This window comes from Mastomys coucha, unplaced genomic scaffold, assembly GCF_008632895.1.
Source record: "Mastomys coucha isolate ucsf_1 unplaced genomic scaffold, UCSF_Mcou_1 pScaffold15, whole genome shotgun sequence".
Classification (NCBI taxonomy): domain Eukaryota; kingdom Metazoa; phylum Chordata; class Mammalia; order Rodentia; family Muridae; genus Mastomys; species Mastomys coucha.
The window spans coordinates 52,971,987-52,995,365 of NW_022196897.1; the positions used below are offsets into that span (position 1 = coordinate 52,971,987).

The window sequence follows — 23,379 nt, forward strand, 5'->3', positions numbered from 1 at the left end:
ATGTTAAGACATTTGTTCTGCCAGAACAATCAGACCCCTATAGTAGAGGATTGCAAATTCGATCATCAATAGGAGGAGAGGACCTCGACCCTGTGAAGGTTCTGTGCCCCAGTGTAGGGGAATGCCAGGGCCAAGAAGTGGGAGAGGGCTGGGTGGCAGGCATGGGGAGGGGGGAGGCAACAGGGGTTTGTTCTTGTTGTTTTTGTTTGTTTGTTTGTTTTTTGGAGGGGAAACTGGGAAAGGAGAAATTTACATGTAAATAAAGAAAATATCTAATAAAAAAAGACATTTGTTCTGATGATTATTATTCTTCTTTATTAATGTACAGTTTACTAAATGAAATAGATAAAAATCAAGGGACTATTTCATGTGAAATTCATTCCTAATGAACTGTAGAGTCTGAATCATCTGCGAAATGACACCTGCATCACTGGGCCAGCTACTGTGGGAGAAGGCGCAGCAACACAGGCGTGCCTAGAATAGGGTCATTTTTGATGACTTTTCATTTTTACTAGAGCCAAACCTTCTAGAAATGCTTTTCGTCTAAGGCACCTAGACTCTAAAATTCAAGAAGATTGATTGACAGCTGTTCCTGAGACACTTTTCTGCTTACACAGATGGAAGGATGGCAACGGAAGTGCTGGACAGTGACTGAGGTAAGCAATCACAAGTTTTATCCCAGAGTTTATTTAACATATGTGAATGCTAATGGCTAGACTCAGCTGATCATATGGCAGCCTTACCACATTAGTCTCAGGGTTTTAATCTTCTTTCATCGTTTTCCTACAGATACTAATGCATTCAGTTCTCTGGTTCCACTGTAACTTTCTTCTAAGTTCCTTCTAGTTCTCCCTTATTAGCAGTGTACTTGGATTCAAGCATGATTTTAACAGTGACTCATGAACACCAAAAGAAGAAGAAAAATATACAGAATCATGTGTGGAGAAGAAAAAAATGACCCATTCAAGAGATGAATAAAGTCACATATGCATGACTAATAGCCAACTACTTGTAAATGAAATTTGGCCGACACTTGGGATTTGATTCAACATTAAACAATAAATATTTAATTGTTATTAAGTGGCCTTCAATGCTTTGATTTTAACAGCTGCCTAACACACTATCACATGAATAGTTAATTTCTCTGGGGGTTTGTTTTTAGGTCTTAGGGCTCTTGTGTTTCAGTATCATAGAACTCAAGAGAATTTGTTAAAATTCTTACACATACAATGCTGAGGACTTAGTGTGAATTTATAGGATTAAAGTATCTTCATGAGCAATCAAACATAGCCCTAATTTCAGAACAAATTATTCTTGATTAAAAATGAAGGCACTGTATTACATGATATATCAGTACACTTATGAGGCCATGCCTAGAGTAACGGAGAAGGCCTCAAGCAGATGTCTGTGCACATATTCATAGTAGTGTTCTCCACAATAATCAGGATGGGGTGGGGAACTACCCATATGTCTATCACAGATGACAGCTAAATGTGATATATGTACATCTAAAACATTAATGACTTGAAAATATAAGCAAACGTTTAACATGACAACAGGATGAACTCTGAAGACCATGCTAGACCACATAAGCCAGACGCACGGCCAAATGCTGCGGAATAGCCCATCAGCCACCTGGTCTCGCTAAGACTCATAGAGGCAGAAAGCAAAATGGAAAGAGGTGGAAGGGACTGAGGGGCAGAGTTACACTTCAGAAAGGTTACATAAGCTCTGTAATGGATGGAGAGCCACGGCTTACACAGCCATGTGAGCATACCTAATGCCACTGAACTGTATCCTTAGAGATGGGTAATATAGTAATTTTTATGTTACATAATTTATCAGAATAAAAAATTAGGAAAAGAACTTTGGAAGGTTTGCTTCTATTCAGTTACATTATGTGAAAACAACCAAATCCTTTGCCCTCTCTAAACCTAATTTTGAGTCTGTATATTTTGTTTATTCTGCCTTTTAGTATCACTACAAAGAAAAGGAACCAGGAAAGGGAATTCAAAATTGGCCTTGACTTTTACCATTGTGAAGACAAGTACACTATCTGTATGTAAAAAGTGTATGGAATATCAATCATCTCTAAGGATACAGTTCAGTGGCATTAGGTGTGCTCACATGGCTGTGTAAGCCGTGGCTCTCCATCCATCACAGAGCTTATGTAACCTTTCTGAAGTGTAACTCTGCCCCTCAGTCCCTTCCACCACTTTCCATTTTGCTTTTTGCTTCTATGAGTCTTAGTGAGACCAGGTGGTTGACGGGCTAGCCCGCAGCATTTGGCCGTGCGTCTGGCTTATGTGGTCTAGCATGATCTTCAGAGTTCATCCTGTCGTCATGTTAAACGTTTGCTTATATTTTCAAGTCATTAATGTTTTAGATGTACATATATCACATTTATCTGTCATCTGTGATAGACATATGGGTAGTTCCCCGACCCTTCAATGAAATCAAATGAAGGTATGAAAGCGATTTATAAACTCGCAGTATGATTAGCTGCATCTACACAATTAAGTCTTTGAATAGTAGGCTGCATACACCACCATAAAGCCAAAGAGGTTAATAGTAGAGCTGAACTAAGTAAGGACTTAATGTTAAAGTTTCTGGCCAAAATTTTTGTATGTTATTGCAAATATATGTGAGGTGTATTTTGCAAATATCTATATTGAACACCACAAATCAGTTTCTTGAAAAATTCCATCTAGTACTGATGAAATGTATTCATCATTAGTTCAAGGCAATAATGATCACAGAGAGACTAAACTACATTGTCTTTTCATTAGCCATGACATTTAGAGAATGAAGTGTTTCATTTTTGAAAATGGCAATATATCATGTGGTAAAAATAGCTGGTACAGTTTTTTTTGATGGACAGATATAACAACACATATTTCTAATATGGGTACATTTACCAATAAAAAGCAAAGACCATTAGCCACACAGGTACAGGAGTGATGACCAATCCAGATTACACTTGGCTTTCCCCTTTGTTTCTGCCCAAGGGTTGCATGGGAGATGCAGAGTCCAGGAGTCCAGGGCTTCAGAAAGACAAAGCTCCAGAGAGGCCAGAAGTGCTTTCCTCAAAGAGCTGACCTTTGAGCAGCACCAGGGATGGGGACCAGACACTGCCAGGCTGACAAAGGCATTTGAGGTAGCTGATAGCATGCACACAACCAAGTAGGGTGCAGCCTGGGGAGCATGGCAACCTCGATGCTATCGAAGAACAGGAAGAGGAATGAAGATAGAAGCAGAAGGCTAACCCAGGCCATGGCATTATTAAAATCACGCTATAATGTTAGGCTTTACTCTCAAGCATGAGCCTACTTTGAGCAAAGGGATAGCTTATAGGTTTGAATACTGATCTGATGACATGACCTCCAGCAAGTGCCCAGGGCTGGAAGCACTGGTGAGGTAACAAGGGTATTAACTGTGGCAGTGGGTCAGAAGAAGATGACAGACTGACTGTGCTATTTAGCAACCAAGCAGACAGAACTAGGGTACTTGTTAATTAATTAAAAAAAAAAAAGAACACTCAACATGATTGGAAAAATTTGAGACAAGGTACAATATGTTGAGAGTAGATATAACTAGCACTTTCAAGTACAAATAAAATTGGACAGTATACTTCTTAAAGATTTTTAATTGGTGTGTGTGTGTGTGTGTGTGTGTGTGTGTGTGTGTGTGTGTGTGTACACGAGGCAGGTGTCTTCCAGGACAGAAGCATTCGATTTCCTGGAACTGGACTTTAGGTGGTTAGCTATGTGACCTGGGTTTCTAGGAACCAAATGTCCTTAACAACTACATCATTGCTCCAGCTCTTAACTAATGTATTTCTTTCTTTTTTAAAGATTTATTTATTATTATACATAAATACACTGTAGCTGACCTCGGACACACCAGAAGAGGGCGTCAGAACTCATTACGGATGGTTGTGAGCCACCATGTGGTTGCTGGGATTTGAACTCAGGACCTTCAGAACAGCAGTCAGTGCTCTTACCGGCTGAGCCATCTCACCCGCCCCGTAATGTATTTCTAAAATAAGCTAGGTAGAGACACAATTTAAGTTATGCTACTGGACACGATTGCCACACCAACCCTAGTAGAATCTGTGTAAGAAGTTCCACAGACTGAGGTGGTAGACTTCAAAAGAAGGAAGTCTCCTGGAGCTGGTTGTGGAACTCTTGGCCAGAGCAAAATATTGAGCTGTAGTTCTCATGGCAATCTATCTGTTTGGTTTTCTCCTATTCCTTTTCTTATTTACATGTTCTTGGTAGCCTAGGCCAAGATCTTAAGCGAGAATAATGGGTAAGAAACCGTCCCTTGAGATGGGGTCACTAACATGACCTTATCTCTGGGGAAACCAATGCTTTACTTTTTAAATCACTTACAAAATTATGTAATAGTATTATGATAGATAAAAACTTTCCAACAATAAAATTTCATATGGCTGTATGTGTGTCATCGGAGGTGGCCTTTGGTATATGGTAAAGAAAGCTTTAATTGGAAAGGATTAAAATAGTTTAAATTTACACATTGAAGATTTATAAAAAAGATCAGGCATTAAGATGTTAGATAATAATTGACCATATGGGGCTGGAGAGTTAGCTCAGCAGTTAAGAGCACTGACCATAGAGATTTATTAACCTGCTCTTGGAAATATTCCACTAGCCTTGGATGATGCCCCACTGAATAGATCCTTTTAGAATTGCTACATTTTGACGATTTATATTAATAATGATGTTACCTGTTCTGTTTGTGATTCACTGAGTACATACTTTCAGAATTGCAATGCTTGGATGATTTTTGTGATTTACTGTACCAAATGATTTTTGTTGGTATTTGTGATTGTTTCACTGGGTATAGTTTCTAAGAGTTGTAATTTTTTTTTTAATGTATAAAATCCCCTGCTTGACAGTTGCAAAATACTCTCAGATTCAAACCGCCTCTGTGTTTGCTTCTGTTTGTCACTGCCAAATCCTTACCCACCTACCTTCGAGGACCCTCATTCCAGGGACCCCCATACCCGGCTGGGGTGGTCTGTGGCACATGATCAACAATGCACACATTAAATCACTGTGCATGGGTAAGTTTTAGAAGAAATCGCACAAAATAAATTGGTAGATAAGCAGGTAAAGTCCTATCAGGAATAAAGCATACATTGTGAGGAAAAAGGGTCATGGGAACAAAAATTTTAACTAAACTATAGCAATAAAAAAACTGACAGCAATCCTTTCATTGATTACAGGATGAATGATACAACCAATGTATTCTCTAATGAATTCACTCATTCAAATTTTCTTTGTAATTTTTTTCTCCTTTTTCAAATTTCCAGTACCCTTTCTCATTTCCTGTTCTCACCTGAAAACCTCACTGCTATCTGAGTAGAAAGATATGAGCAGCCAGAAGAGAACTCTGCTCCCGGTCTACTCCCATCCTGTCACCCATAGATCTATTCAATCAATAATCATTGATTATTCTGCACTATGTGACTGGTCCGTGTCTATCAGGGATTTAAAAGGAGCATGCTATTCCTGGCCTTGAAAAGTACACAGTAACAGAGAAGACAGATATAGAGATAGTATATATCCATGTATGTATTAGCAAATACTCTTAAGTAACAAAGAACTATTTATTGACAGCGTGATATATGGGTTAGGGTGATCAGGTTGTCCCACTTTCACCTGGAATTTTCTTTAGCATGGACCATTCTGGATCTAGGACCCTAGAAGTCCTGGGCCAAACAGAATGCAAGGTACTCAGTGCACCATCAAGGGTAATATATTTTAGAATACATAGTAAGAAAGAAGGAAGACAAAATATGTTTCAGGCAAGATTGGAAAAAAAGTGCACAAAGCCTTGGGGGTATGGGTTCATGTCTTTCAGTACTGCTGAAACACAATGCCCTTACATTGAAATTATGAATACATTTAAATAAAGACACATAAGTAGGGTACAGAGTGTTACCTCACATCTCTAAGACCTCTGTGAAAATGTAAGAAGTGATGGCATAAGCCCATAGCTCGGTGCCAGGGAGACAGACAGGAAGATCCCCAGGCCTTACCAGCCTGTCAGTCTAGCCTGACCCATGAGTTCCTGCCCAGTGAAACACTGTGTCTCTACAGAGATGGGCATCTTATTGAGACTTTGAGACTCATGCTCAAAGTTGTCCTCTGGTATCCACAACACGCCCTTCCCCACTGTTCCCCATCTTTCTAACACACACAAGCATCAAAGCACATGTTTTAAAAACCATGAAAGTAAAAACGGTGCTGTTTGAGAGAGGAAGGGTATTAGGGTGATGGGAGGGATGGAAGAGGGTAATAGAAATGAGTATGATGAATTCTCATTGTAGACATATAAAAATGTTATAATGAAACCTATGTCACACAATTAACATATACTTGTAGAAAAGAAAAAGACATACTTGTATACAAATGATCCAAAGCAGCAAGTGGACTAACTCACTTAACAATCAGTGTTTGCAAGAAATGCAGCTGCTGAGTAATGGAAACTGAGGTGAGAAGAAACCCATGAGACACAAGAGGGCTTCTCTACCAGAAACTCTAATGTGTGAGGGCAATGTGACCAAGAGCATCTTACACCTACCCATGAGGGAAGAACTCTGTACTTTAAAGAATACATAGAAAGAAAGATTAGATGATTCCTCCATAAGAAACAGGAACAGTGAGGTGGAATAAAAAGCGAGTTTGAAATGGGAAATCGAAAGGAAGGCAAACAATGATGGTCTGGGCAAACTGAGTAGAAGAATGATGGAATTTGTGCCTGTGAGTTATCACTGCAGGGCTGTGTGCTGATCAGGAGACATGACACCAGAGAGAAAAAACCCCTCTGGTGGCAATGCAGTGCACAGAGCAAAAAGCCAGTGGCAAGTGAAATCATACACAGGAAGGATGAGGTTGGAGTGGGGTGTTGGGGACTGGGAATGGGGACTCTCTCAATCTGGTGTGTAAGGATTTGGGTGAGGGGAAGGGGAGTGGCAGTGGTGCTAGAGCTCCAAGGAGACAGTTGGAGTGCTGAAGTCACTGAAGTAACACAGGGGATTGCAAGCCAGCCCATCCAGGCTGTGCTCACAGTTCACCAAGAGATCAATAGACAGTGGCGTTTTTTTCCTGAAAGCCACTTGAACTACTTAGACCCAAGTGTGGGACTAGCAGAGGTGGAGACAATTCACTACTCCTTCCCCAGCAGTTTACAAGATAAAAAAGCAAAACAAACACAGTCTAAAGAGACAGGAAGACGATTATATCTGAAGAATTAGTCAGTGTGCATTTACCTGGTTTTCGTTCTAAAAGCTGCTGCAAATGAAACACTGCTTGTTCATAGTCCTGTTTTCTGAACATGAGGTCGGCCATCAACTGTAAAGATAGGCAGGCAGGTTCTAAAAACAGCACCATACATTTTTACAAAGTATATTCTTTTAATGAAGATTTAGCTCTATAATAATATTTATGAAAAAACAGGAGGGACAAAAATTTATAAAAATTAATCAAGCATTCAAATCAGATGCTCTGCTCACAATTTTTAGCCAAAACCAGTTTCAAGTGGTGGCATAAAAACAAGTACGAAGGCCTTCAGAGAAGGCTCAGTGTTTATTAAGAGTGTACTGCTCTTGCAGGGTAACCAAGTTCAATTCCCAGCACCCACCAGGGGCAGCGCACAAGCACTTGTAATTCCAGCTCTAACCCCATGCCTCTGATCTAGGGCACTGCACTGAGCTAGGTGTACACCCCCTAGTCCCTTTACACGATACATACACACGAGGAACAAAATGTTTGGAAACCATTTGAGGGGTGTTTAGTATTCCACTATGCTACTGTAGTGACATTCCTCAGCACACTAAAGGGACCGTGAAAGGGATGAAAACAAGCTTAAGTCCTACATATCTTAAATGTAAAACATGCAAGACCTGCTGAGATTTTCCATGTGTTTTAAAGCAAGATGCCTTATGGTCTACTTAGTTGTAATGATAAGCTTGAATGAGTGTGCAATGACACTCAGATAAGATATTTAAAAGCTAAAAGAAGCTTCAATTCATGTAGAAAAACAAAAAACAAAAAAGAGGCCATCGAGAGTGGCACAGTGACACAACGAGGCTTTGTCCTTGTTCCTGTGAGTCCAGAAGTTCTGCTGACACCTTATATTAGTCTAGAATGTCTGTGCAAGTATGTCAAAGCCAGGATTTACCAAACCATGCAAAGGGTGACCACAGAACTACGCTTGTCCCACTCACCCCTTGGGCAGAAACAAAAGGGAAGGCGAAGTATAATCTGGACTTGTTGTCACTCCTATTCCTACATGGCTAATCATCTTTGCTTTGTTTCGGTAAAAGTGCCCATGTTAGAAATATGTTATTCTTCCAAAAGCAAATAAGAGCAAGGCTGCATCATCTGGTAATAGCTCTATGGATAAAATGTGAACATTCCTCATAGAAAGTAAACTCAACTGCCTGCCTGTAGAGACCTCTAGACTGACCATGGTGGCGGGTTCATTGTCCTGATCCCTCTGGAGAAGCAGTGCGCAGTGCCGCAGGGAGGCATCGAGGTCTTCTTGGGCCAGGTATAACTGTGCCAGTTCCAGCATTATCTAGGCAGCAAAATCAGGAATAGTCAGAAAGTGGTTTAAAAATAAAATGAGTATGTGTTTGGATGAGATTAAACTTCATTTGTCTGAAAGTTACCACAATAAAAATGCCATGTGCAACAGACAAGATGGATGACAGGTGCATTCGTCACCACTGACTCAAAAGCAGGTGATAACTCACTTGATAAATACAAACAGAAGGTATTGCTGATTTTAAAGCAGCATGCGGGATTTCAGTACAAACCTCTGTGAAAGGACCAAGGCAAACCTCTAAACATGTTTTCTCGTTAGTAAAATGAAAAAGGTTCAGCTAGCTAGACAGTTGCTAAGACGTGCTTCTGAGCACAACCAGTGTTTTGACTCTCTTAGCCACCACTGAAAGGGGCCTGCTGTGTATGCCTTAGCAAAGGCTATGCCATCAGTTACCAGAGTCACTAACGTCCTTTTCACAGTCCCAGCACCAACAGGCCACTGACACACTGCTCACCTAACTGAATCCAATCTCCTATGCTGAGATATCTGGCACTAAAAAACAGCTTCAAACTGACTATTAAGGTAAAGAAATTGCAGATTTGGTTTACATTACTTATTGCACTATAGACTCTATGTTTGTGAGTGCGTGCATGTGTGTCAGAAGTCAACATCACGTGCAGTGTCCTGTCACTTTCCATCACATGCTTTGAGACAGGGTCTTTGCTAAATCCGGAGCTCAGCCATTCAGAGAGGCTGACTGTCCAGCAACCCGTCAACCTCCTCCTGTCTCTGACATGCCAGTGCTGGGCCGAAGTGTGTGGTGCTGTGCCCAGCTTGTCTTACAGCCTCTTGATGAAGGCAAGGGATCACACTGGGGTCCTTGTGCTTGTGTGGCAAATACTTCACTGATTTTGCCAGCTCTGCGGTTCCCCAAAGTTAGGCACCACTAGTTGTTTTCTTTTTTTCCCTGTGATTTTGCATTACTGGAGACTCACCTCAGCTGGGCACAGCCTAGACAAGCACTATCCTATGCAGATCCGCTCCTAGCTCCACATGCATTCTCTGAAAGTTTTCCAGAAACACTATTGTTTTCATAAATTTATTTTTTTGCTGCATTTATTTTCAAATCTTCTTTATTAATAATTTAATAAGGCTTCTACATCTGAGCCAATTAGACGGTACCTAGAATAAAGGCACTTACCCTTGTTCTGACTACTGACCTTACTATCTGTCTCACAATGAACCAGGGCCTCTCTATAAAAGGTAATTGCTTTTTCATAGTCTCTCTGAGCAGCAGAGTGTTTTGCAATCTCTGCACAAATTTCAGCTGCGAAGTGTTTCTGTGAGGGAACCGCATCTGGCTGCTCCATCTGAACTCGCTTCAGTATCCGAGACTGTAGTTCCCGAGCCTACAAAAAAGCAAGCGCTAAAACATGGGAAAGCATCGGGAAAGGAAAAGATGCAGTTTTCAACAGTTTATATAACAGTATAATTGTACTATAAGATTTATATGAGTGTTGATGGTCTGTGATAGAACAAACTAATCCTCCTGCCCTGCAAAAAGAGCCTTTTTAAGATCTCAAACAAGCAGCTACTTGCAAATAGGCCAGCAGGCAGTATCTGTCCGAGTAAAGAACTGCAATACTGAGTCTTTTTTCGATGTTATAGAGATGAACACAGGAAAAAAAAAACATTATAAAGGAAATACAGAGATGGAACAACTAGGAAGATCCTTAGATATTATTGATAAATAATTATAAATGCTAAATATAATGTAATAAAAATTAAATATTGGTAGATTACTAGTAACAAGAAATTACATGTTGATAGCTTATGAAATATTTTTCTAAAACACACCAATACTAAAAAACCAACTAATATGTTGAACTTAAGCTTTTCCAATCTTAGAAAGATATCAAAAATTTATTCAGAAGGGATAGAAACAAAACACAGTTAGTTATTCATTGTAAAGAAGAAATATTGATGTTATAAGATAAAACAATTAACAAAGAAATGATACCAACAACCCAAAACTCCTTAGAGCAACCTAAAGATCTAAAGATGGGCAATCTCATGATATATAAACATGGACCTATGTCATGCAGAGCACCCGAGATAGAGGTACCCTGATCTCCATAAGAATAGTAAACTGATTGTTGGATTAGAATGATGTCTTTGGGTCATACTTCTAGTCTGTAGGGCATTAATAAGCGAGAGAGAATGCCTTCTTTAGTGCTTAACAAGTAAAATCTAACCATGAATTATTGACAATCATTCACTATGACACACTTAGCAAATACTGAGTGCCTGCCATACACCACACGTTAGGCTGGGCATAGGGCACTGTTTCAAGGACGCCTGTCAAAATGTTGGCTGACAATTTATATTTGAATTATTATGATCTATAACATTTAAATTTTTCATTTTGAATCACAAGTTTAGAGGGTTATAACAGTCTTTTAGAAATGAAAGGATGATAAAACATGAATCTACATCTATACAGCAAAGAGTAATTTCACGAAATTTAAAATTTGATTACATTGCATATATCTGTTTGTGTTTTCTGTTATATATCTAGGTATGTATGTATGTATGCATACATATACACATATTTGTATGTATATACATATGTACACATACACAAACACATATACATATATATAATTGCCCACAGTAAGAAAGAAAAAATGAAAAAGAAAGTACAGTGTTTGCTACAGAGGCTCAAGGAAACGGCCCAAGGATGGCTCTTTCTTTAATGACTGGAACCTTGGAGGTCTCCTCAGTTTATAGTTGCTTACCTATCTTATTAATAACACCGCCTTCTTTTTTTATTTTATAAAAGAGAAATTTATCAATGTTGCAGAGGCTGGGAACTTCAATATCAAAGCACAGTATCAAGCAAGGGCCTTCATTCTCTGTGCTATCCTTTGGCAGACGGTGAGAAGATCAGAGAGTAGGAGGTTGACAGAAACCTTAAATTCTTTCCTAGCCTATGCTAGTCTACTCATGATGGCGAAAATTTCCAACATCCTTCGTAGGCAGAACTCCCGGCTTTGTTTATTAATAATTAAATTTCTAACACATACTTCCTAAGAGACACAGTTAAACCATAGCAACTATTCCAAGCAAACATAGGTTTTAAGTCTTTGATGGTGGTCAGAATTCCCATGACCAAAACCTAATGATGCAATATTGCTTTGCTTTATAATCTGGGTAGCAGGTGATAGTCTAGAAGCTTCTACTTTGTACTGTAAGACATTTGCTCTGCAGACATACCTTGAAGGTATGTTGGAATCACCAGCTGAGTGTGAAAATGCTTATTTGTAAATTCCCAGGTGACACTGATACTAACAGAAACCATGCCTGCAGACGGCTAAGATGGCCCTCAAGCGTGCCACCTGGCACACAGGCTGCTGACACAAAGAGGCATCCACAGACGGTGAGCACAGCAAGTCAGGGAAATGATTGCTGGTTCTGAGACACTTCATACCACACAGTGCCTTAAACTAAATGAGATGATGAATGAAAGGTTTTCAGTTCAGGGCTGGGTATGGACACTCAGTAAATAATACTATTTTAGCGCTCTCTGACTAATTGTAAAACCTACTCAGCATACTCACTAGTAACTTCTGTATCTTTATTTTATTATGAAATAATTAGGGAGTATTATCTTTTATATCTAAGTTATTTTTATTAAAACATTTAAAATTAAAATGTGATTACATCACTTCCCCTCTTTTTTCCTCCCATTAGCTCCTTTTGTGTCCCACCGACATTCAAACTGATAGCTTCTCTATCTTTTGTTTTTATTGTTACATATATGCATAGATACACAAATATATAAATACAACCTGTTGAGTCGTTTTAATGTGGCTCCCTATTCAGAAGCTCTGTGAGTTGCATGATAAATTTTATGAATTAAAAGATTTGAAAAAGATATGCAACTTATGTAATCTGAGTTATATCTTTCCATCAGCTAAATTTCCAGAAAGGCAAATAGTGTATTACTGTGCATCTCAATGGTTTAGCTCTTTGGAGAAACTCATTTATAAATGCGTGTGTGCGTGTGTGTGTGTGTGTGTGTGTGTATGTATGAGCCGGAGATAGAGAGGGGCACACACACACACACACACACACACACACACACACACACACGCGCGCGCGCGCGCGCACACATGAGAAAGTGAGAGACCATGCTATTTTTGTAAGGATAAATAAATAAAGAAAATAGAATGAAATAATTTTGCAAAATTTTGTATCTAAAACATTCTATAAAAAATGTTAAGTTGCTGTAAGAATAAATGCAATCATTGTTAAGAAATATTTTGTATAGAACATATACTTATACATTTCTTTTAAAGATTTATTTTTATTCATTTTAAATTATGCATAGGCATGTGTGCCTGCATGTCAGTAAATGTAGGTGTCCGAGGAGGCTAGAGGAACTAGTCACTCCCTGGTATTAGAGTTACAGATGCTTGTAAGCTGAGAGCCAAACTGAGTCCTCAACCACTGAGCCATCTCTACTGCTCCAACAATACATTACAAATATTGGTATAATATTATGTTTCTTCTTATTTTTCAGAAGGATTAAAGCTAAATTAGTTAAACTAGCAACATAAGCCATGTTAGCATTTACATTTTAATCCTTTTATATTTTATAATATATAATTCTAAATTCTTTCAACTTTTTAGCTAGAAAAAAGTATACAAATGAACATTTTTTATTTATTTAAGAGTAGAAATATAATTGCCTTTTATCTATAAGTCCATCCAACCAACTCCAGTTACACAATAATGTAGAAAACAGGATACTGATTCAATCTTGAAGGTCAGGTGGGGCTTTAAAAATGGCTTCTAATTTTTTCTTTCTATTTTTGTAGCTTTATGTTGCAAGCCATACGATTGCTTCAAAATAAAATGTGCCATTAAACTGAATGTAATATTAATTTTTACAAAAAATATACATGGCAAAACTATGCACGTTGGAGAAAAACAAATGTTGAATGTAAGAAACATAAACAAAACATAATCCATGTATATTAGAAAAGCTTATCCAGAAATAAGCTGTGGAGTCAACAGATAGTGGATAAAGAGTCAAAAGTCAGTTAAATAAGAACCCACTGGGTCTATACACTCTGAAAAAATAGATTTATTAACAATTTTGGAAGAAATGCTTGATTCGTAAAGGATATAGGAAGATCAGTGAAGGACAGACAGGAACAGATAGCCAGCCCTAAGCAAGAGGAAACTAGGAACAAGAGCCGCCCTGTGTGCTTCTCTGGAATGAGGTAACAGAAGAAAAGTACTCAAGTCTCACAAATGGCTAAGTCTCAGATCTCTTTCTTAAAGTTTGTTTATTAGAGCTACTGCCTTGTTTTCTGGAATGGGAAGGGTGCACATGTGGGGGTTAGTTCTCTACTCCACCATGAGGCCTCTGGGGATCAAACTGCTGAGGCTCGCAGCCACGTTGCTACTCTGCTACTCACTTGTTAAGCCATCTCCCTGTTTCTTGCCTCTACATTCTAGCCATTCGATTTTGTATGTCAGGAGCAGATGGTCACACCATGGAGAATGCCATTTGCTTAATCACTGTTAAGTCATAAATTGGTATTCCAGAAGACCTTTGTCATGATACTTTCATTATCTGTACCAATTAACAGCTTAAGGTTTTGAGACTCAATGGCTGTGGATAAATTCTAGATAAAGGTAAGGTAGCACATGGGCCCTGGGTAAGGAGGAAGCTAGCTTTGCTGAGTCATGCTGCACTGTTTGAATGCTAGATTATATCAGGTGATACAGGCAAACGAAATGTTCACTAGTGATGATGGGCTTTGCAAAATTTAACCTCTTCTTATGATGATTCTGTAATATACAAGAACGTACTGTAGATGTCTAAATGCTATATATTCAGATATCTGGAAATCAGGAACTGGAGAAAGTGCTCTCAATGGTTAAGAACACTTGCTCTTTTTGCAGAACACCTGGGTTCAGTTCCTACCATACACATTGCTGACTCACAGCTGCCTATGACTCCAATTCCAGGGGTCAAATGACTTCCTCTAGACTCCATGTGTGGCTTCTGCACATTCATGGTGCATATATAGACAGGCACACACATATACACATAAATAAACAAATTTAATTAAAAAATAATTAGAGACTAGAAGGAGAAGTGGGCAATGGGTAGAACATGAAATAAACTATTAAATAAAAGTACAGGTGGTAGAAAACATGTATGCATAGCAATGCTTACATAACATGCTGAGTTATTACATAATTACCTACTTGTACAAAGGATGCTTTGTTTGGCTCCAGAGGGAAACGAATTGTATAGTGTTAACTATAAATAAAATTTCAAGCAGCCAGTTTGAAAGGAATGAGAACCAGGATGGGAAAGGCAGCGCTGGAGTCAAGAAGGGTAAGCAGAGAGCATATACGGCAGTCCTCACAGCACCCACAGAACACTGAACCAACGCATGGACCACAGAACACTGAGGGAAAAGGAACTGAAAATAAACTAAAAGAAAGGTAAGAAAAGAGAACTCAAAAATTTCAAATTTTCAAGTGAAAACAAGTTGGAAGATGGCAGACAGAAGTCCAAACATAATCTACAATTATGTTATGTGCAAGCAAATAAAATATCCACTTTGTAAGAACAACATACACTCAGCCATCTCTTTATTTTTCATTTTGAGAGAACATCCCAGTAGGTCCTTGGGGCTGGACTTCATCTTGCTCTGTACCCCAAGCAGGCCTTGAACTTCGGTTTTCTTCTTTCCCAGTTTCACAAACTTGTGCTACTAGGCCTGATCATAAATTAAATGTCCCAATGAACAGGTTAACAGAAAAAAAATTGTCAGAGCACATAAAAAGTACTCATTGTTGGCCTTCAGATTCTCAGTATAAGGAAATGGATGTTGAAAGTAAAAACATTCAAACAAGAACCATGAGGAAGCCAGAGCCAGGCAGAGAGATGGCGACCTGGGGAACCGTGCTTGCCTGGTAACTGTCAGGCTGATCCTGACAGAGGTACAGAAGGTAAAGCGAAAAAACTTGTTCAACAGTTATCTGTCACACGTGAGCCATGACATGTGCCACCCCCACAAAGTCAGCTGATGTACCACAGTGGCACTGGCATATGCTGACCACTCTGTAATGCCAGAAGCCCATCACCACTGTCCACAGAAACTAGTTCTCAAACTCATCATCATAGAGAACAGAAGCAAACATCAACAAAGCTCAAAGGATCTGGTCAGGCACAGTATGGCGCAGGCACAGTGCAACTACAGAAGTCAGGACTGGTCCCCAAACCTGGCTGTCCCAAAGACTGGCAGTTCAGTTTTCAAGTCTGCAACACTTTATGTTTGTAAAATATTTTTTTAAAAAATTGTTTGTTAAAGCCATTAGAAACATGCATACAACTAAGAAGGAAACTGTTTTTTAAAAAATTTCTAATAAAGTAGCATCATATAGTTAAAAAGCAAGCAAGCATTCAAGGTAACCAGAGGGAAAAGGGTGATTCATTAATATTAACAAGAATAAGCCTTTGAGTGATTATCAATTTTAAATGGAAGACAAATAAAACTAAAAATACCAAGACTAATGAAAGATACCTTTTCATAGTAGACAGAGGTATTCAGAAGATGTTATTGTGCTTTGCAACTGAACACATTATTTTTAAAAACATGACCATCTAAACTGACAAAAGAGGAAATTTTAAATTATCAGGGTGAAATTTATTAAAGTTGCTGAATTAAAAAATAGTTTCTATAAAGGAAGTGTTGAGGCTTCAATGGTTTCAAAACTGACGTGTTCTCAATATTAACTATCTTCAGGCACCAAGTCACAATATCAGTTTTGATAAATGTTTTGTGAGCATTGGGTCAACAGAGGATTTTCCGCCCGGCATACAACACAGAGTATTTGGCCTCTGCCCAGAGGCATACACACTGTACCTGCTGCAATGCGGCAATCGCGTCACTGGGTCTCTCCATTTTAGAGTAAACTTTTGCTAGAAGGACTTGGGACCGCCCATCCACCATGAGAGCCGACAACTCATTTACTAAGAATGGAATGCAAAGGAGATAATGTCATCTTAAATAAATATCTATATTTCTATATATTAAAAAGGTCTTTAAAAGATTTTTCCAGTGAATAATTTAAAATTTTAGACAGAGTATAGCCAAACCTTCAAAAAAAAAAAGTATGTAGACTAGTAATTGACTTTTAAGAAAATGTAGACAGCTGAACAGTAACCAGCATTGTTTTTAGACATTTATTAGCAGGTAATCTCATCACTCACATCAAGATTGCAAATTTTAAGTGTGTAAAGATGTCTGTTTGTTGAAGCCATTAAAATAAAACAGTACCTGCATACAATTACAAAGAAAATTGCTTAAATTTAATAAATTAGCATCATTAAAGTCACAAATTGTAACGCCAACAGGTCTGGTTTCTCATCTAGGCTCTTCTCTAGCTAGTTATGTAAGCTCCCTCCCCTTGTAGCACAACACTACCTACCTAGCATGCTTACGGTAAGACTTCAAATAAGCCAACTTGTGCTAAATAATCCAACCCAAAGCATGTAGTGATCTATGGAATACTTTGTGACTTAAGGAGCATGTCAGACCCTAAATGTGGACAAAGTAAGTTTGTTGCACCATTTATGGAGTGTGCAATCCAGGCCACATTGTGCTACAAACTTCTATATCCACCTTGCACCTATGGCGGTCAGAGCACTCCTTGTAGGAGTTGGTATTAACTTGTTTAACATTTCAACCTGAAAAGTAGTGTATTGTTTTATAATGAATTCAATTAACAAATCTAGGTAACAAAAACAGTCTAGCATGAATAAATTTCCAAAGACTGTGGTTTTGTCGCTGTTACTTTATAGTAAGAAAAGCTGTGAAGTGGGTATAAATAACAAGTTTTCAGCAACAGTGTGAAAGCCCATGTAACCACTGTCTTTGCTCTGGCCCAATTAGAGGGGCAGAGTAGTCGGGCTATAAAATAATGTAGCTGGGTTTATTTTGAAAAGCTTCAGATCATTTCTGGATTCAGAGGCTGTAGCAGGAGTGTGCAGTTGAGGACAGAATCAGGCAGGCCAGCCAGCTTCAATCCTGGTCCGAGAGAGACATGGGAGATAGAAAGTAGAAGTGGAGTAGTGGGAACACTGAGATTCAGAACTGAGTCATCAGCTGTTCAAACGTAATGACAAGGCAAGAGTTTGATTCTCGCCAACTACAAAAGAGGAAAATTGGAAGGAATGAGAGGAGGGTTCCATGCACACCACACTGGGGAGGTGCATCAGAAACTTAGGTTTCGCCAGAGTAAGTTAAAGATCTCTGTAAGAAGCCAGGTACTAGTATTTACTAGCTGTGGAAACCTGTAGATGTGAAGGAAAGTGAGCAGTAGGCTGCTGACTTAAAAAAAAAAGGGACAATGTAAAGCTAATTAATGCAATAAGAGATGTGTGTGAAGGTATGAGTATGCTTCAGGCTGTATTCAGCAAACGTTCAGTGAGCACGTCCTACACAAACACCGCACAGGTAACTTATGCAAAATACATATTTGTATCTTCCCACACAACTTTAGGCCTTTTGGTGTTTACTAGCTAGATCTGACAGACCCATGCACACTGCTTGGTATGTAAGAAATCACACACTGAATGTATCCATAGTTGGGAGGATTTATGGATCAACTTTATTAAAGCTAAACTAAGACCATTTGGAAGTATTAGAAAGCTTAGGGTAGACTCCTCTTACAGATGGAAACATATACAGGGGTAGCAAAAGGAAATCAACAGAATAAAATAAAGTTTCTTACAGAGTCATACACACACACACACACACACACACACACACATATATGGGATCTATTAAGAAATAAAGGTGGTATTTGAACAAAACAACTAAATTTAAATTGACCATCCATTTTGAAGATGATATGAAAGAACACCTATATGGTTTAAAGTTCTTAATTAAAAAATAGAATCAAAAAGGCTAGGTAACATCTTAAAAGAGTTTTATAACACTGACTAGGCAAGCTTTTTCAAATATAGTAACTTAGAAATCAAAGGAGAAGGATGGTCAGATACAATATGATAAGGCACAATAAATAAACTTGGCAAGAAATACCAGCCTCAGCAAGACTATCTACCAGAGCAACAGACCAAGGATTAAGGGCAAAGGGGACGTATTAAAAGCAGGTTGTGATCCATAAATAATAAAACTGACCTCAGCCATCAAAGAGGCGCATATTAAAAGCAGGGCTGTGTTTTTTCTTACAGTGACTGCTTCACAGTACTTGGGTATTTTCATCTTTAAGAAAGAATAAACATTTAGGCAAGGCAGCTCATGAATTTGGGCAGCTGACAGGACGATTGGCATAAAATCCAGGCCAGCCCGAGCCTAGAGTGAGATCGTCTTCCCACAAGGCAAGCCAACTCAAGAGGATGAAGCAATATTCAATTCTTGTAAGCACACAGAGGTATGCAAACCAAAATCTTATGGGCTTTTTCTTATTTTCTTCAATTTTTAATAATTACTAATGCTCTGTGATATTAATGCATACTAGCATGTATATGTTTGAAACAGAGGGTTGTATTTGCAAATAAGAAATGATAAGATGAAAATTCATCACTACAGAACACATACACTATAACCTATTATACATATGCACATACATAAACTATACATGTATACATGTATAACTTATCATACATAGTCTAATGTGTACAGCTGTCCCTCGGTTTCCGGAGGGACCGGTTTCAAGCACATCCAGCCAATACCTGAATTCATGGGTGTGCAAGTCTGTTATGGAGGTGATGTAGTATTGGCACACAACACACATGTCCCCTGACAACATTTAAATCATTGCTAGGTGGCCAATAACAGTCAACACAATGTAACGATACACAAACAGCTCTTTTACTTTGCTAGCTAGGAAATAGTGACAAGAAAAATGTGTCTACATGGTCAGAACAACAACAACAACTTTTCTTCGAAATATTTATGACCCATGACTGGTTGGGTCTGTTGATTCCAGAACATTAACTGTAACTTTGTGTACATCAGAAGAGAGACAGGAGTAGACTAGCTTAGGAAATATGCAGGCGTTAATTGGAATTTTCTCTGGTGAGTGGGAGAGAGTAAAACTCTCACTTCAGCAATCTCTAAATTCTGACACGAGTAATAAGTAAGTACTGCATTTTACTAAAAATCTTAAAAAAAAATCTTAAAAGATAAATCCTGGATACTTGTAAAAATACAGTGTGGAAATATTGGAAAAATATAAATACATAAACGTTTTTCCAGCACTTTATTCTTATGAAATTTAAGCAAGTATTGGGAGAGATGTCTCAGTAGTAAAGATGCTGCCAAGCCACCTGCCAATCTGAGTTCAATCCTGGATCATATTTCCCAAGCTGTCCTCTGACCTCAGCACCTACCCAATGGCATGTGTGTACACCTGCAACACACACTACAAATCCAAAAGTTTATCAATGTAAAAAAATTAAGAACCAAGTGTACACTGAGGATTGAGATATAAGTATACTAGTTGTCATGTGGTTTATGGTACCAATGTGACAAAGCAAAATAGATGCTCAATAATACCAGTAAAATTAAAATGTTACCAAGTTATAAAACATGAATGCAGATAGTATGAATGTACTGGTATCAGCATATATTTCCTCACATTCTACCTGGATAAAATTGCTGAATAGGTAATGCATTTGATCAAATAGGAAAATCATAATGAACACATTTGTAAATAAAAATACATTTGTAAAATACAAATACATAGAGAATATATATTTAATCACATTCTACCTAAATGGAATGTAATGAGAAGAGAGTAAGCAGAATTTATGGGACAATAGCTGATTTGTGCATTATTATACTTTTATAATGCCTGACATTTTTTTGTGTGTGAATATGTATATGATGTAGAGGACACACTCAATGTCAGGTCACCCTAACTTGTGGGATAGGGTCTCACTGACCCTGGAACTGAATAACTTGGTCAGGGTATCTGGCTGAGATCAAGCAGAAATCCTGTCTCTGTTACTTTATCTTTGAGATGAGAGGTACATAGTGTGCAGGCTTCTTAAAACTGTTTAATGTCGGTGCTGGGGATCGAAACCTAGGTCTTCAAGGAAGCTCTCTACCATGGAGCTACCTCTGCAGCTTCTCAAGATGCCCGAATTCTTTTTTTAAAAAAATGTAATATTTTTAGAAGATAAAGATTATAAAAGTGTTGATGTGCTTAACTAACAGTAATTGTGATTTACATATGACTTATTTATATTATTTTGGGAATTTTATAATTTCTTTTATAACACAATAGACCATTTTATTTATTAAATGTTCTTAGAATTAAACCCCAACCATTTGGTAGAACTGAATTCTGAATGAAGGAAAATATAGATGAACTCATACAGCCAACCACATGTAAAAATGTCAAGAAAATCAATATATAATTATGTATTATAAAAATAAATAGGCCAGATTTATCAAGTCAATGTTTTTTTCCAATCAGAAAGACTTGCATACCAGGCTCATGAGCTAGAGAGTGCTGGAGAACTTTCTCTGCTTTCTCGTACAACTTCAGTCTCAGTAGGAGCTCGGCCAGGTCATAGCAAAGGCAATTCTGCTGTCCACTTTTCAGAGCAGCTTCATAATAGGTGATTGCCTAAACAAAGTCCATGTCAGTTAGGTCTAAAAAAGCACAGAGACTTCATACAGCCAAGGCATAAGACATATCTATAACTAGAAATAATATATAAAACATTTTAGGCATGTATCTGTGCTGTCAGTGAAGTCTGCTGCTTTTCTTAGGAAGCCACATAGCAACTAGCATCTTTTTTTTTTTAAAAAAAAAAACAATAAAGGGATAATGAACAGTACTTGGCAAAAATATTTTTCCAGAGATTATTCTAAGTTAAGCAAGCCTTCTCAAATGCATCTGCTTTCCTAATTGGTGCACATAAATTAACAATGACTAGGAAACGCAAAAGAGTACACAGTCAAGGAAGATCCTTTATCCCCACTAGAAACAACAACAGAGCAACCACCGTAAAGCACATGGCTTGACCAAGCTGGTACAGCAGGAAGGAAATGACTAGGCTATAGTAGATTGTATATTATACAGTGTGACAGTCACAGCCATTATTTGGCTGCAAACACAGAGATTTAGGAAACTTAAAGTGAAAGTAGGATCAAAACAATCTCCACAGAGTACAGCACTGGAGAAAGCAAGTCACCAGGAAAAACGGACATGACACAAATACCAGTTTGCTTACCCAAATGTGGAGATTCAAATCACCGAAGATGTGAATGGTGGCTGCTGAAGACCTCTCTACAGCAGGTCTCGATCAACTTGACTCAATAGGTGCAGCACACACTCTGAAGCACTTACCTTTGAGTAATTGTGAGTTTTGACAAGTGCTTTCCCAATTTTTCTTGCCAGTGTTCCATCTTTTGGGTTCTGATTTAATGCTTGCTCATAGGCCACGATGGCTTCTTCAGGCTAACATTGTCAAGACACAAATGGCAAACTTTAACAAACAGCTTAAGTGAACCCACTAAAGAGCAACGTTTTCACAATTAAGCCCCTCCCTACTTGGAATACTTTGTTTTGAGAAAGTATATATCGAACAATATAAACGTATACAATTCCAGATAAGTGACTGAAAATTGGCCAGATGTCCCTCATTGTAATTAGACCCAAATGGTCATTCTTGGCAGCATTATAACAGTCAACAGATCCCTCTTCACCTTTCTGTTTAGAGGAGACTCCCATTTTTCTAGGACCATCTCTATTGGATATAGGACAATCATTGAATTAAGTCAGGATTTTAAAAATATTATAGAAGCTAAACTTTTATTGCCACCTTCAGAATTCAAATACTAAACATGATGAAAAAGCCAAATTCCTTTTAACAGACAGTTACACTTATGGCAGAGTTCTATAATTTTGCATTGTTTTTAAATCTGAGTTCTGTAGAGATCAAAATTTTACCTCTTGAATGTTCATGTATGCATCACCGAGGAGCAGGAAAGACCGGGGGCTGGGCATTCTTTCAGCAATTTCTCTGGAATTAGACCAATACTACTTAGTATACCGAAAATAGGCAACATTTACAAATCAGTAAGATAAGATGTCAGCTTATTAAATGCAAGTATACAGTGGCCCTCAGAATATAGCCAGGCATGTAATCTTGTTAAAAGCCATACGCTGTACACGCATACACTTATAAACTGAAATACACTTTTCATTCTCTCTCCATTTTGTGATTGCATGGAGCAGAGTAAAGGAAGACAGCAAACATATAAACCCTCATGTTCCAGGATTCCCTGACAGAAGGAATAGATTGTACTGTCCTCTACAACTCGAGCTCTCATCTTCAAGGTAAAAATTACATGATGAATTATTTTAAAAATACCAGGTCTTTTGCTTCACTATCTGCTGCTCATTTAATTGAAGCAACCAGATTAACAAAGTCTTCCTGCTTCACTCTCTAATGTGCTACAAGTTTACAACACTTTGTTAGGCTTGTTGTATAGCATTAAATACATCTTATTTAACTGCTTGAAACCGCTATGATAAAGGTAATTATTGCTTCAACTTTACACATGAGGCCAAGAATGCATGTCTATAGCGAATGTATCAGATTTGTCTGAAACAAAACACGCATTTCATTATTACATCACAGCACATCCAAAAGAAACTAAACCTTTTATGCTTTTGTTTCTTTTTCTGTTTTTTTTGTATACTTTTTTTTTTTTTTTTTTT

The 23,379-nt window shown here is 38.1% G+C and overlaps 1 protein-coding gene across 3 annotated transcripts in view; it reads right to left on the reverse strand.

Moving 5' to 3' along the window:
• The window catches only part of Ttc21b (tetratricopeptide repeat domain 21B), a 74,781-nt gene that overhangs the window by 15,935 nt on the left and 35,467 nt on the right, over positions 1 to 23,379 (reverse strand). For all 3 annotated transcript variants that reach the window (XM_031370482.1, XM_031370483.1, XM_031370484.1), the window contains 7 exons: positions 22,606 to 22,678; positions 22,003 to 22,113; positions 21,138 to 21,276; positions 16,539 to 16,645; positions 9,801 to 9,989; positions 8,500 to 8,610; positions 7,301 to 7,382 (listed from right to left, as the gene is read on the reverse strand). In XM_031370482.1, coding sequence (XP_031226342.1) covers positions 7,301 to 7,382; positions 8,500 to 8,610; positions 9,801 to 9,989; positions 16,539 to 16,645; positions 21,138 to 21,276; positions 22,003 to 22,113; positions 22,606 to 22,678 — 812 coding nt within the window. The remainder of the gene's footprint in view (positions 1 to 7,300; positions 7,383 to 8,499; positions 8,611 to 9,800; positions 9,990 to 16,538; positions 16,646 to 21,137; positions 21,277 to 22,002; positions 22,114 to 22,605; positions 22,679 to 23,379) is intronic.